The 12,974-nt window shown below is 41.5% G+C and overlaps 2 protein-coding genes and 1 non-coding gene across 5 annotated transcripts in view; 1 reads left to right on the forward strand and 2 right to left on the reverse strand.

Moving 5' to 3' along the window:
* Positions 1-5,755, forward strand: part of vtnb (vitronectin b) — a 9,487-nt gene extending 3,732 nt beyond the window's left edge. For all 3 annotated transcript variants that reach the window (XM_040149969.1, XM_040149970.1, XM_040149971.1), the window contains 5 exons: positions 1,162-1,301; positions 2,819-2,975; positions 4,017-4,175; positions 4,300-4,620; positions 4,787-5,755. In XM_040149969.1, the coding sequence (XP_040005903.1) occupies positions 1,162-1,301; positions 2,819-2,975; positions 4,017-4,175; positions 4,300-4,620; positions 4,787-4,923 (914 nt within the window). In that variant the 3' untranslated portion in view covers positions 4,924-5,755. The remainder of the gene's footprint in view (positions 1-1,161; positions 1,302-2,818; positions 2,976-4,016; positions 4,176-4,299; positions 4,621-4,786) is intronic.
* On the reverse strand, positions 5,303-8,134 carry LOC120802857 (homeobox protein ESX1-like). The gene is made up of 4 exons (XM_040151032.1): positions 8,047-8,134; positions 7,669-7,847; positions 6,930-7,550; positions 5,303-5,398 (listed from the first exon to the last, which is right to left on the reverse strand). The coding sequence occupies exons 1-4, from the start codon at positions 8,132-8,134 to the stop codon at positions 5,303-5,305; spliced, it is 984 nt and encodes a 327-aa protein (XP_040006966.1).
* Positions 6,570-6,643, reverse strand: trnat-agu. The gene has a single exon. It is a non-coding gene; the product is annotated as a tRNA-Thr (tRNA).
* Positions 8,135-12,974: the final 4,840 nt, after the last annotated feature.

Consider the following 12,974-nt stretch of genomic DNA (forward strand, 5'->3'; position numbering starts at 1 on the left):
CTGTCTCAGTGTCTTCTGTCTTTTAATGTGATCCCAGACTGACTCCGTGATGTTGAGATCAGGGCTCTGGGGGGGCCAGAGCATTTGCTGCAGGATTCCCTTCTTTTCTTGTTGCCGAAGATCGTGAAACCTCCCTGACGGTGCTGCGTGATGGATAAGAATCTAAACATCTAAAGTGTCTCAAACCTTTGCACAGTACTGTATGTCATGGCTCACCCACACTGTCCTTCCTGCACTCAGCTGCCTATTACAAGGGAACAAACATCTCCTTTTTTTCCCCCCCGTTATTGTCAGTAGGTCCCACCTCATCCTTCACATATCACAAAACCAAAATGGATCACAGCACCCACACATAAATCAAAACTCTTCCTGCTGGGTTCGTGAATGGTCCAACAACACTCAGATTCTTCCCATACAAAGTTCTTTCAAATCATGAAAGGAAGAAGAAAGAAGTAATAATACAATGGGAAGAGATGAAGGAAAAGAAAATCCATAGAATTAAGTTAGTAAATTGCCTCATAATGAGTACAATGTCTTAAAAGGAAAAACATAAATTAATTTACCCTAGAACAAAATCTATCTAAGATTCGGTCACCTGAAAAAAAAAAAGTCCACCTAACTGAAAAGTTTGTATATATGAAAAAAGGGTCCCAAAAGCCTTCAAAAATTAATTCTGACACTCCAGATTTAATTTATCTAATGTTAAAAACTGTGATAATTAATTGAGGAATAATGTAAATGTTTGAGAAGCATTTTCCTTTCTTGGTTTAAAAAAAAAAATATATATATATATATATATATATATATATTTTTTTTTTTCAGAATAATTAATCATAATAAGCATATTCTCTTATCTAGAAGAAGATCAGATGTGGATTAACATTAACCTCTATACCTAACACTGATTTTGAGAAAGCATGAATAGATTTGCAAAAACTGTACATAATACTTCACACTGCCACTTCTTTGCTTCTGCACAAGGGGAATTAAACAGGGGAAAAAACAGATTTGCAGGCATTTAATTGCAAACTCCAATCTGGACATCAGCACACTTGACTGACCCAGACTATGCAGGCTGTACAGGCTTGATTTGATTCTTCAATCCTGGTTAAAGTCTCCTATGGCCTAAAACATTGATCCAAGGCCCGCTTTTCCTCCTAGGTGAATATTTCTTTGAGTTGGACGATAAGTCAATACTTCCTGGTTACCCCAGACTCATCCAGGATGTGTGGGGAATCTCAGGGCCGATCGATGCTGCATTCACACGCATCAACTGCCAGGGGAAATCCTACATCTTTAAGGTAGGAACTTATATCTCTCTAGGGTCTGGGAACAGTGAGTGCTTTTATCAAGATAGGTGGTGTATTCTGACCACTCTTTACATGGGAACCCAAACAATTTCTAAAAACAGTAGAATTTGTTAGATAAATGGCTGTCTGAATTTGTAAACAGCAAAAAAACAAAACAAAGAGCTAAATCTTACGCTAATGTGCAGGGGCCATTTTTATCCGCGGTTTTAAAATCTGTATGTTATTAAATCATTACTGAATAAACAGTCTGACAGACTAATTCTTGTATCTAAAAAAATATTAGAGGCACTCAGGGGCTCTTCTGTATAATATACAATGTTTCTCAAGTAATAACTTTTGAGATATGATCAGTTTCTAACAGTTTTACTATACTATTGTGTTTACAAACATTACTGATGCAAATAAACCTGCAGCAGCATCAGAAAAGTTTTTGTTTTTGTTCAGTTGGTCCGTGAGTGATAGCAGGGTCTGATCCTGTGTTTTCAGGTTTTATACTGAGACTACCATTTTTTTTTTTTTTTTTAATTTTTTTTTTTTATACAGGGCCTTATAGGTGGAGAATAGTGGAAAAAAGTATCGGGGGGCCCCAACATGGGGAGGGCCCTCAAAAAGCCTGTAATTAATAGTTTATTTCCATCTTCAATTTTAAAATTTTACATTATTAGCATTAATGGCATTTACTGATGAATAAATGGCTCGACTGACTATTTATTGTATCTAAAACAATATTAGGGTCTCTCTGAAAGGTGCACATAGTTTAATCCTGCTATAGTTTGGACAAATATAATATAATAATAATAATAATAATAATAATAATAATAATAATAATAATAATAATAATAATATCTTCCCATTAAAAAAAAAAAAAAAACAAACCTAATTTTTTCAAGCAGCTTATTACAACCCATAGATACATTTTATTGTAAAGCGACCTCTAGCGGTCGTGTGAGACCGCATCAGTCAGTTTTAAATCTTAAATGTGTTTATGCACCTCATTACTGACTACCCTAATAATCACTACGGATGCCCGTGGTTACCTGTTGATTTGGTTATTTGTACCGGCTTGACAATGGGTTTAAAGGGGGCAGGGCCCAGGTTTCTGTGCTACGCTGCACATTCTTACAAGAAAATCATTGGCAACATGGATACGTAGCAGGGATCTTCTGAAGATATGGTCCACAAAATTAGACTTACATGTAAAAATAGAAATTTTCATGCACATAAATACTTGACTGAATCCTGTACGCTGTCACTTATTCACTTTATTAACAAATGTTTCAGTTCTCAGATCCTCAGCAGGTAAAATACATGTTACTCACAAACACTAACAGGGCTGACCAGAAGAATAACATTTTAAATTTATTGTTTTAACTTTGTTCCTTTTAATGAATTAGGTCTGCAGATACACAGAGGGGTCAGTAATTATAATAGATATTTATTGTATCCTGAGCACTACAGCAGTAGCTTCAAACCTCACTGCTTTGGACTTTGTATTTATTCTGTTTCAGGGGAAGAAGTTCTGGAGGTTTGACGGCGATGTCTTAGATGAGGGCTATCCGCGGGACATTTCGGTCGGCTTTGACGGCATACCAGCAGACATTGATGCCGCGTTCGCCGTGCCAGCACCAAGCCACAGTGGCGTAGAGAGAGCCTACTTTTTCAAAGGTATAAAAAACGGGATGTGTGCTATTTTTCAGCATTCAAAAGCACCTTGTGCCCAGTGTTGACTGTGAAGGCTCTTTCATCCTGCATGACCCTGAAGCAATGAATGCAGGACTAAAAAGCAGTGGTTTCTAATCTTTTTTCGTCTCATGACCCTTTTAAAATGAAGCAACTCAACACGCACATGTGTGTGAGTCTGAAGTGGTATAACCAATGGTGGCTTTTAAAAAAAATTTTAATAGGTTTTTACAGGCCTGCAGAAGTAAACCCATATTTTATTTCATAATAATAAAGACAAGAAAAAAAACTCACATTCACAGAATTCTTTTTCTTCTTTTAAAGTAACTAAGTATATATACTCAACTACTCTACTCAAGTACACTTTTGAGGCACTTGTACTTTAAGTAAATCCATTTAATGCTACTGTACGCTTCTTCTCTACAACATTTAAGAGGAAAATGTTGCACTTTTTACTTCACTACATTTATCTGACAACTTTAGATACTAGGTACTTTGTCAGTCCAAATTAATAAAAATATAATCAACATATAAATTATGATGTATACTTTGAGTATATTGCGTTGCTAATACTTTTACTTACAGATTTGAATGCAGGAATTTTACTTGTAACAGTATTTCTACACTGCGTTACTGCTACTTTTACCTAATCAGGAAAAGATCTGAGTAGTTCCTCCTCTGCTCTAAAGTGCAATTTCCTTGTCTCATTATTTCATACCCTAACGTTTTGGCATGGGGCAGAGATGTTAGAATTTTAACAAGCCAGCGGGCAGAAAAATCGTACCGAGAAGAAATGATATCTACATATCTACAGAAATGATGAGCTGACATTTTTACTTGTCATAGTACGGAAAGCACAGGTGTCATTAACAACATTAACAATGGCAGGACTCTAAAACTGAATCAGCTGTATGGAATTCATCCATCAAGAGTTTTAATTATTTACACCTGTGTTTGTCCTACTGTGACATGACGCCCGGTTTTCGGTGAATAAAAACCTGTGTGCTTGTTTCTCTCTTTCTTCAGGGGACAGGTATTACCATTATGAGTTCAAGCACCAGCCTTCCCATGAGGAGTGTGTCCGCATGAGCATGTCCACCCCGTCTGTGCTGTTCACGCGATACACGGACCTTTTCTGCGATCAGACATTTGGGGATCTCCTCACAGAGCTCTATAGTTACTCTAGTAAGGCTCAGCTGTATTTGTGTGTTTTTTTTTTTTTTTTTTAATTTAATGTTTATTTGTGTTGTTATTTGCTCCATTTCACAATATTGAGTCCAGTCTCTTTTCCTCCTTCCTCCTCATTCAGTCGTCAGTCGCCCTCGTATGGGCCCTCATTTCATCAGCAGGGACTGGCAGGGCCTCAGGCCTCAGATAGATGCTGCTATGGTGGGACGAGTCTACCTCAGTCCCAAGCCCACGCCATCTTCTCCACCAGTGAGGAGGCGGAGCAGTCGGAGAAGGCGGCCCAGCAAGAGGAATGGAAGGCGAGGACGGCAGAGTCGCTATGTGTTTGATTTCTGGGGTTACGATGATTGGTATGACTACAGCGACTACAACTACAACACTGAGAGCACCACACAGGAGTACAAGAGCACTCCTGTGCAAAATGTGTATTTTTTCAAGAGAGGTATGAATACATTTCATCCCTAAGTCAGGTTGCATTTCAACAGAACAGAAAACTGAGGCAAAAATCTAGCAAAAACAATTACAAGAATGAAAAAGATTATCTTTAAGCTTCTTCCTTTAACAGCTTTTGGTTTGTATGTTTTTTTTTTTCCTTTTTATGATGGCAGATAAATACTACAGAGTGAATCTGCAGACAAAACGCGTGGACTCTGCCAACCCCCCGTACCCACGTTCCATTGCGAAATACTGGCTGGGCTGCAAGCATGAGGAGACAAGTGATGCATCAGGGGCAGAGAAGAGATAGGCCAGCTGAGTGAGTCTGTAGTTTGGAGGAAGATCCATATATCTTTTTGTGACAAGTCATTAAAGTAGTTACAACATGAACTTAAAATTACTTGTTATTTTTGTCGTTAAAGAATTTTGTTCTTAATAAATACTCCTCTAATGTCCCCTCTACATTTAGGTGGATAGGCTGAAATTCTGCATACTTTAATAAATTTGAGATTACAGTGTTTTGAGTGGTTTAATTATCTTCTCCTTTGAAGATCTACAGCTCAATTTCGTTTTCACAAAGGTTGATACTGGTACGTGTAAGTGATTGTTCTCTGACAGACAACAGTACATGCACACACTGGCCTCTGTTGGTCTGTGTTTTCACCCGCAGCCCTGCGGGAATAACAGATTTATGCATGCTGCTGCACTGAGATCCTCTGCTGACGTAACTTCTTTAGCAGACAGTGGTTCTCTTGAAGGAGGGCCACCATCTGCTGGACAAAAGACTGCAAGGGAAGACACAGCACACAAAAAGGATAAAAAAACAAAAAGTAATGAATTGAATTTAAGGATTTTTATACATGCACGTCATTTTATATTTTTCTTTGTATGTTATTCATACAACATCATCAACACTTTTATCATGTGTTCTGTTTGCATTCACGTAACACTTATGTTCTAAAGTGACTAATGCATTTATCCTGCCTGAATACACACCACAATACACTCAGGTCCACATTTAGATTGTCACTTATTTGCCTGTGGATCCAGTGGGGACAAAATAATGTGTATCCTAAAGTATAATGATTTACTTTTAGATTTGTTAGTTGACACTTAATTGTTTTCCTTGCTTTATTTTGTTTTTGTCTTGTTTTCCGTTTTGTTCTTCTTTTTTTTTTTTTTTTTTTTTTTTGTCACAAGTGTTTTAGTACCCAACCAATTTCGGAGAAGGCCCCATTTATAAAGGCTTTATTAGTTGTAATTAATGGTTAACAAATGGTTTACAAAAACTTAACAGATCTGTTATAATCCATTCATTACAACAACTGCTGGGTTGCCAGGTTGAGAAAAATCCTACATAGGATGCACTGCTGTAGATTAAGCAACCCAAAAGTACATGAGCTAAAGTAGGTAAAAATACAAGAGCAGCAGTAAAATGCAACGTAGGACCTACGCATTAATGCACTAGTAATATTGGTTCAAAAAAAATGCATGATAAACGGGCTCTATTATTCTGCATAATGAGTACTTTTACTTCAGATACGTAAAGTAAATTTTGCTGATACTGTGTGAAAACATACTTTTACATCGCTAAGGTTTTGAAGGAAGGAATTTCACTTGTAGCAGAGTATTTTCACAGGGTTGCTACTTGTTCTTAAGTGTTGTTACTTACTTGCTAACTGCTTAACCATATACTGTTACTGTTGATGCAAACACTTAATTGTGACATGGTAACACCGATTCAGTTAGAACAACTCAAGACCTGCCGAAAACACGAAAATCGCGTGGGAGATGGCTTCCGGTTCCCGGTGTAAAAATCCTTCGTGTGACCGCAGAGCCATCAAGAGCCTCGGGGATTTCCACGTTGTCTGAGAATATTCCTGTTCACGCCATTGATTGGGGGAAAAAAAGAAAGGCTTTTTATTTTTATACATATATAAAAAAAAAAAAAAAAAAAGGCACCGCTGGGATTCGAACCCAGGATCTCCTGTTTACTAGACAGGCGCTTTAACCAACTAAGCCACGGCGCCACGTGACGACATAGTGGGCATTAGGCTTTATCAATGAAAGCACACCGCAGTGCGGTACTGAATAACGTTTTTATTCTTATTTGTATTTGTAATGCCCATTAACACTCTACAGTGTGTAAATAACAATATCTGAATAGTTCAATGCATTTTTATTCACATCTAGTCCGCTCTCCATAAATACTCTGTCTTAGCTAAACCTATGTACAACGTGGTCTCAAATGTCCAACTTTCTTCCAGGTGGCCTATCTTCTTCTATCAGTCAGCCTAAGAGATAATCAATCATTGCCGCAGAGATTTCCAAATCCGACAGATTGAAGTCGCTCAGGTCCCGAAAGCACAGATCGGACAGGTCGTCCAAGGACTCGTCCGCGCCGGAGAAGCCCTGGTGGTCCAGCTGACTCTGGACGCTCTCCGCGTATTCAGGATGCCCCACTGCAGCGCAGCGGCTACCCACGGGCTGGGATCCCTGTGCATCTCCGAGGAAAGCCTCAAAGTCCTTTGTCAGATCCCATTCACTTAGCCCGATGTGTGGAAACACACAGTGACCAGTGAAGTCCGGGGTTTGGTAGTAGTGGTCCCGGGGAGCTCCTGGGAGACCCGGTCCATGCGGGGAGCAGGTTGAAGCTTGGTCGGCGGCGACAGGGGATACGGGTCCGGGCGGTGACACGGCCTGACCCCCCGGGACGGTCGAGAGCCTGGTGGACTGAGGTAAACTCGGAGCAGGGTAGCCTGGTGGGGACGGTAGGCCGGGAGCAGGGGAGAAAGCGGGAGGCAGCCGGGGCAGCGGCGGACTGGGAGCAGGAGTGTAGGTGAACTGTGGATGCAGGTATCCCGCGGAGGGTTTGGGGGCCTCCCTGGTTGGTTTCTTGCTCTTGAAATAGCGTGCGCGTCGATTTTGAAACCAGACCTGTTGAAAAGAGGAAACGACGGTTATTTTTATTTATTTTTTTTTTTTTTACGCAACACTGGGGCGTTAGGCCACCCAAACCGACGCGTCCGGGAAATCTGAGGTGCACATGCCGTACCTGAATTTTAGACTCCGGCAGTCCGGTTACAGAGGCGAGGGACTCCTTCATTTTAACGTCCGGGTACTGCGTGACAGAGAAGGCCCTCTCCAGCTCGCTCACTTGCGCCTTGCTGAAAGTCGTGCGCTTCCGGCGGCGCTGGGCGTCCGGGCGCGTCCTCCGGGGGGCGTCGTGGTGCCCTAAGGGGAGAGGACGGCATCGTTGAATACAGAACGACTGAGCCCACAAGGACGGTGGACCAGACTGAATGCTTTAAACGTTATAGACTGTAAAGATGGCTATTTGCCTTAAGCAATCCAGGTCAAAGAGAGCACGCGTTCTTATCTCTTGTACTCTAAAACTGCAAACCTGAACCAGGTTTAAAAATGAGTCGCTCACCTGTGCTGGAGTCCCGTGCGTAATCGTCGTTGCCGTTCCTATCCAGGCCTGTAGCGGGCCAGTAATGTCCCGGGTAAAACGAGCTCATCTCAGAAACGGGTCCGCCGGTGAAATCCAACCCGAATGCCATTTTTTTTTTTTTTTCTTTTCCCCCTTTAGAGTTCAAGTACAACGAAGAAGAAAGTGTGTTTCCTCAGGTCTGTCCGAGGTGGCGTCTCCTTGACACTGGTGAACCCGCAGGGCTCTGGAGGTTTTTATACCTGGAGGTTGAGGGACACAACACGACCCCCCCAGCACCCCCTCATCTCCGCGGTCATTACCTTGCCTCACGTGCGCGTGCCTTTGATGTGTTGCTCACCTATCAGTGCGCGTCCGGCTAATAGCTGTGCGTTTGATCCCCAAAGACCCGTTAATGTGCCCCGTTTAACCTAGACTGAGCTTGTCCTGACATGTGGGAGGTGTGAGGTCACACAACACTGAGATCTTCCAGGAAATCCCTGCGTCTGAAACGACGTGTAGCCTAAAATAATTTCCAATTTCACATTTGTGGGGGGGGGGGTTAAAAGAAAACGATTGGGTAACGTTTGTTCAAAGTATGATATGGAGACGCACAAGGCTTTGGTGAGTAATAATTTGAAATACAACTTTTTTTTTTTTTTTTTCATTTATTGAATTGCTTTGTTCTCAGCCCTATTTCTGAAAAGTAAAAGAAAACACATCTGGACTTAGACAGGCCTAATAACATGGCGGGTAGTGCAACAGTCACACTTTTTCTGGCACATCAGTCTGTGAGACATCCTCTCCTCCACAGCTCGCTGCCTCCTGGCGCGCATCAGGGGGAAAAGAAAGAAAGAAAGAAAGAAAGAAACACTGGGTGGATGGATAGTGGAAGTGTATTGGAGCAGCTGCCGAAGTGTGAGGCCTCAGTCAGCTATAATGTGTCGAGGTGACAAATCGGGCTACTGGTCGGTTGCGCTTCCACCGGTCGGGACATCAAAAAACACCGGATAAGGCAGAGTCCAATGCACGGCCAGTTTCCCCGGGCTGCGGTGTGTGGGCCATCGAAACACAAGGCAAGCTGTTCAATTATTTTATTTTATTTTTAAGTGGTGTCTGTCTTTTGCTTTTAACTGATATTTCAAAATGCTATTATAAAACGCCATTTATTTTGGTGGTGGTGGTGGTGGGGGGGGGTCTTTTTGTGAGAGCACGTGATGTAGGAAAAGCGTTTGGACCCCTCAAGGGGCCCAGGAGCTCCCCGAAGATGAGGCATTAAACCCTGATGATCGGCTCAGATTAGCGGCGAAGTGTTCCCCCGTTGACTCCCACTCCCACGAACAACGGGCCGACAAGATCATCACAGGTCGAATCACCGCCGGTCGTCACATGACTCCCATTAAGGCGACAATATGTCGATACCGAAAACGGATGGGCTGTCGAAACCGGGTCACATGCCGCCAGAGTCGGGAGGCATCTGTGGTCACCTCTGTGACCCCCCCCCTCCCAAAAAAAAGAGAAAGTTTTACAGTTTATATAGTTAATCTATGTAGTGTGAGTTGCCCTGGAGGGACATGGAGCATCAGGGATGAAAAACAGTCACTAGGCGGCAGCGTTAGACCTTTAATAAATATAGTCTCAACAACACATTATGATAAACACGTTATTCAAATTTTTGGCTTGGAAATCTTCAGTGCGATATTTACTCAACGTCAATGATGTAATCAATTCTTTTACAAACAGCAAACAGGTGGTTTCATTGACCTTCTATTGTAAGAATCGCTATTATTTACTTTCTAAGTTGAATACAGTTTTTTTTCCCCCATACTAACCTACCTTTACAGTAAATATTAAATAAATGAATGACGCTCGGTGAAGTCTTCTAGAAAACAATTTCTCTGCAATATGAAAACTGATTATTATCATCAGACATTATAAATAATGCTACTTTTTGGTATAGATTACTAATACAATTAGTTTAGAAGGCAGATATTGTCTTAGTGTCGTGATCGAATTTGTGACCCAACTTAATATGACTCTTCTTCATAATAATAATAATAATAATAAAGATATTGCGAGCACCACAAGGTGGACAAGTACAGTGTGGTAGGGCTGAATATACCTATGGATGATAAATTAAAGGAAAAAAGGCAAATAAAACCATAAAGAAACAACAAATGCAGCTGTTTCCCCACACAGGACACGTGCGCTCACTGTCATCTCCATGAATCGCCTGCTATGGCCCTTGCCGTTGCCAGTGTGGGAGATTTTTTGGAGCGGCGTGTTAAGGCCGCGCTCTCCTCCACTATCAGTAAAATGAGGGAAATATCTTTTGGAAAAGTGCCACTCAGCTCTTTAGTAGAGTTTCAAAACTGGCAGAATCCAGGGACATTTACGATGTCCTGGAGGCTCATTGTGGTCCAACACTTTAAGAGTCTTAATGTTGGTTTGTCCCTCTTCTGTTTTTGTGTGTAGTAAAAGTAATAATGGTTCCTAAACACAACACACTGTCATATTCACTCACTGTTAGAGTTAACATGCATTTCTTTGCCAGATTAGACCCATTACTAGGTTTTCTGAAGGTGTTTTTCTTTTTTCTTTTCTAACTTGAGTTTGAATGAGATTTTGACAAATTCTACTTTGATATCAGCAGATTTTACTAAAATGTACAGGGTCAAATCACAAATAGCCTGTTTTAGACATTTCATCTTCTCTTCCCACACATTCTGTGTTCATGCAGTGATTCCCCCCCCCCCCCACCACCACCACATCTCATTTTCAGTATCTGGCTTGCTCTGCAGTCCAAGCTGTATTCCTGCCCTTTTCATAAAAACACACACACACAATACACAAACCACAAGCTGTCCTTCTCTCCGTGTCTGAATGCTTCGGTTTGTACCTCGCAAACTCAGGTGTGCACACAGAGGAACGCTGCTTCTTCTGTGTCCACACTCCTCTCTAAGAAATCGGAATTGACACTCAGGTGTGAATGACGCTCTGGCCTTCTCCCTCCACCGAAATCCTCGGTCCTTCTCTTCGCAATACACAAACACCACTCCTCAGCCCTCTGTTTGATGTGGAAACTCCGTCCACATTTCCTGTCAACCTGAGAGATTTTTGGGCCTAATCCATGCGCTGCGTGGCCGAGGTGACGGGGTAACTCCTTCGCCCATGTCCCGTGCTGTAAAAAGCCTTTCTGGATCTGGAAAAATAGAAACTGGGTGTGATTCCAGTTTTGCTGTGGATGAAAGCACATCAGAATCTGCAGGGGGAAGAAGGGAACACGGGAGACATGATTTACTGCAGTTAAATTACAAAATAAATAGATGCTGTGGCTCAGAGGGGAAAGATGCAGTCTGTCAGCAGCGTTTACGGCACCGCAATCGGGCCGTTAGCTTAAGTTTGACTTTGGATGAAAGTAGACTAAGCAGGAGTGCAGATCGGAACCCCCATGAAGAAGAGAACTGTGGTTTTCGGCTGGGACGTTTGTTCAATCAAATTAATTTGTTGTTTGAAAATAAAGAGGGTTCCGGCGAAAATGCCCGGGTGACAAAAGTTGTCACTGTCAGCCACGCGTGCATTAAAATTCAATGATGAACTAATTCAGAACTACGACGGCGGAAGATAACTAGAGTGGCTGCAGTGTTTGGATACGAATGCTCATTGGTGAAGACACTGGCTGAGACGAACATTTCCCAGTAAGTTTGATGTTGTTCAAACAAACGCTTTGTAAATACAATAACAAAGCCCAGAGGGAGTCAGCTTTTCTCAACACCACGGGCTGAGGTTGACAAAACACCCACAACTCAAAGAAACCCGCCTCAGAAACAGCTTGCGGCTAATCCCTTGATCTGACTCTTTTCCCAAGAATAAGGTTTGTGTACCAAAGGCCCATCGTGGAATACGTGGTGCAAACTATCTTAAGCTATAAAAACTGTGGTGTGTGGGATTGGTCGACGATACGTACAGCACTTTAAAAAAAAAAAAAGTAAAGCCCTCTGGGCTCCGGGTTCCATTTTGGACATTAGCACTGCTCCTCTGGGGCTTGGATCAGGCTGGATGGAGGACGGGATATCCCTCCCGGACAAGAGTATTATTCCAGGATTTCCAGGGAAATCAGACCGGTTCGTTATGTCAATGCAATCACATGGCACAGAGATCTAAAGCTTAAGTGTGACTGCTGGCTTTTGATAAAAGACTGATACATCCCCAACAGTGTATACGATATTATTATATACTACTCTTTTAATTAGACTGTTGCTAAGATATTATCATATAATTATTCGAAGATTAATTTTAGATATTGTCAGATTTTTTTCTTTACTTTCCTGCACAATACCAGTATAATAACTGCTCAACTGAAACATGTTCCTGTGGGATTTTTAATATTCCTAAGAGATTATTATTATTATTTTTTTTTTTTAATCGTTTATAATCAAGTTAGAGGGCTCTTTGTGTCATCATGCAGTGTCTTTTGTTTCGGGACAGTGAGCTCCAGGCCCAGTGTGGGAACCTTTACTATGCGGGAACCACAGTCAAAGCAGAAAACACCAGGATGAAAACCTCCTGCTTCTGGCTGCAAGGTCACAGCGGAACCGTCTCCTACACCACACACACACACACACACACACACACACACACACACACACACAAACAAAACTAAACCGAGAGACTGCAGCCATACTGTAGAGATGCTCTGGGTAAAATAATCAGGAGATTAATTCATTATATATTAATGTATTAATTCAAAAAATAGTCTTTAGTTGAAACCAAATATAGTTAAAAATGAGCCAGTAAAATGCTTGTACATTATTGCACAAGTACTAATAATCTAATGATATATAACAGTAAAACACTGACAGGGGCCATTTTTTGGATTGTGTGTAATCACCTTTACGTACGTGACATTTTCAGTGCACGACTTTTACCTG

The sequence above is a fragment of the Xiphias gladius genome, chromosome 17 (assembly GCF_016859285.1).
Source record: "Xiphias gladius isolate SHS-SW01 ecotype Sanya breed wild chromosome 17, ASM1685928v1, whole genome shotgun sequence".
In the NCBI taxonomy this organism is placed as follows: Eukaryota; Metazoa; Chordata; class Actinopteri; order Istiophoriformes; family Xiphiidae; genus Xiphias; species Xiphias gladius.

Excerpts from the sequence above, each read along its gene's own strand:
- LOC120802857 (XM_040151032.1), bottom strand. The coding sequence starts at position 8,134 with ATGAGCTCGTTTTACCCGGGACATTACTGGCCCGCTACAGGCCTGGAT. Across the intron at positions 7,551-7,668 it reads TGCCGGAGTCTAAAATTCAG|GTCTGGTTTCAAAATCGACG; the intron begins GTACGGCATGTG and ends TCTTTTCAACAG. Across the intron at positions 5,399-6,929 it reads CGGATTTGGAAATCTCTGCG|TCTTTTGTCCAGCAGATGGT; the intron begins GCAATGATTGAT and ends CTTCCCTTGCAG.